The 1,369-nt window shown below is 66.8% G+C and overlaps 1 protein-coding gene across 1 annotated transcript; it reads right to left on the bottom strand.

The window, feature by feature from the left end:
- Positions 1–224: 224 nt before the first annotated feature.
- LOC104834304 (plasminogen activator inhibitor 1-like) lies at positions 225–1,069 on the bottom strand (the record flags this gene model as incomplete). The annotated part of the gene is made up of 2 exons (XM_010571493.1): positions 811–1,069; positions 225–475 (listed from the first exon to the last, which is right to left on the bottom strand). Coding segments are annotated over exons 1-2 (510 nt in total), but the record flags the coding sequence as incomplete, so codon positions are not given.
- Positions 1,070–1,369: the final 300 nt, after the last annotated feature.

The raw sequence follows: 1,369 nt of genomic DNA, 5'->3' as shown, positions 1-1,369 counted from the left end.
GGCACCCATTCCCAAGAGACCCAGGGGTCCGAGCACCCATCACCCCCATTCCCAAGGGACCCAGGCATCCAAGCACCTGTTCCCAAGCGACCCAGGACTCTCAGCACCCATCCATCCTCTGCACCAGGGACCCAGGTGTCCAAGCACCCATCCATCCCCTCCACCAAGGACCCAGGACTCCCAGCACCCATTCCCAAGGGACCCAGGGGTCCGGCCCCCCCCCCCAGGCCCCCAAGGTCCTCACCCTGTGTCTGCTCCCGCACCCAGGCATCGAGGAGGGCACGAGCACCCTCCCCGCGTTGGAAGTCGACCCTGACCAGGCGCCGGGGGCCAAGGGTGCGGATGAAGCGGGGGACGAAGCCGGGGGTCAGCGCCAGCCCCCGCCCCACAAAAAGTCCCTCGGCCACGGCCAGGAGGTGACTGGGTCCCCTCAACTCCTGGCGCAGCGCCCGCAGCTCCGCCGCCATCCCTGGATCTGTGGGGTGGGGGAAACAGAGTCACGCCATGGGGCTGGGGGTATCCGTGGGTGACCCGGGGTGGGGACACCCAGGGGAGACCCAGTGTGGGGACAGGAACGCCCATGGGAGAGCAGGCATGGGGATGGGGACACACATGGGGGACCTGGTGTGGGGATGTGGACCCCACAACTCATCCCACCGTGGAGACTAGGACCTTGGGGTGTCCCCCATGAGGATGGGGACCCAACATCCCACCCCACCATGGGGACAGGGACCCCCTGGTGTCCCCCATGAAGACAGAGCCCCCACGACCCCTCCCTGCCATGGGGACAAGGACCCCAGTGACCCTCACCATTGATGCTGAAGCCCATGGCGACATCGAGCTGGCGACGGCCATGCCCGGCGGTGGCCAACTGGAGGGCCACCAGGACGGCGGTGGCCCCTTGGGGTGCAAAGATGGCATTGGTGTCCCCTCGGCGTCCCACTGCCTCCCGGAAGAGCCGCAACCCGAAGTCGGTCACCAGTTGGGCCACCCGTCCCGTCACCGGTGTCCCAGCACCCACCAGGGCCACCCAGGCCAGGGCCAGCAGGGCAACTGGGGCCACCCGCATCCTGGAGGGACCCAGGTGTCCAGAGGTCACCCAGGGCACTAAGGTGACCCTGATGGTGATCCCGGTGCTGGTCCCAGTCTTGGTGTTAGCCCCAGTCCCGGTGTCAGCCCCAGTCCCAGTCCCAGCGCTGGTCCCAGTCTTGGTATCAGCCCCAATCCCAGTGCTGGTCCCAGTTCCAATACTAGCCCCAGTCTTGGTCCCTGTCCCAGTCCAGACCCAGTCCCAATTCCAGTCCCAATTCCAGTCCCAGTGCTGGTTCCAGTGCCAGTCCCAACCCCAGTCCCAATCCCAGTCCTGGTG

The sequence above is a fragment of the Haliaeetus leucocephalus genome, unplaced genomic scaffold (genome assembly GCF_000737465.1).
Source record: "Haliaeetus leucocephalus isolate CR32 unplaced genomic scaffold, Haliaeetus_leucocephalus-4.0 Scaffold333, whole genome shotgun sequence".
NCBI classification, from domain to species: domain Eukaryota; kingdom Metazoa; phylum Chordata; class Aves; order Accipitriformes; family Accipitridae; genus Haliaeetus; species Haliaeetus leucocephalus.
The sequence above is the reverse complement of the archived record's forward strand: the minus strand, read 5'-3'. Positions and strand labels throughout refer to the sequence as shown.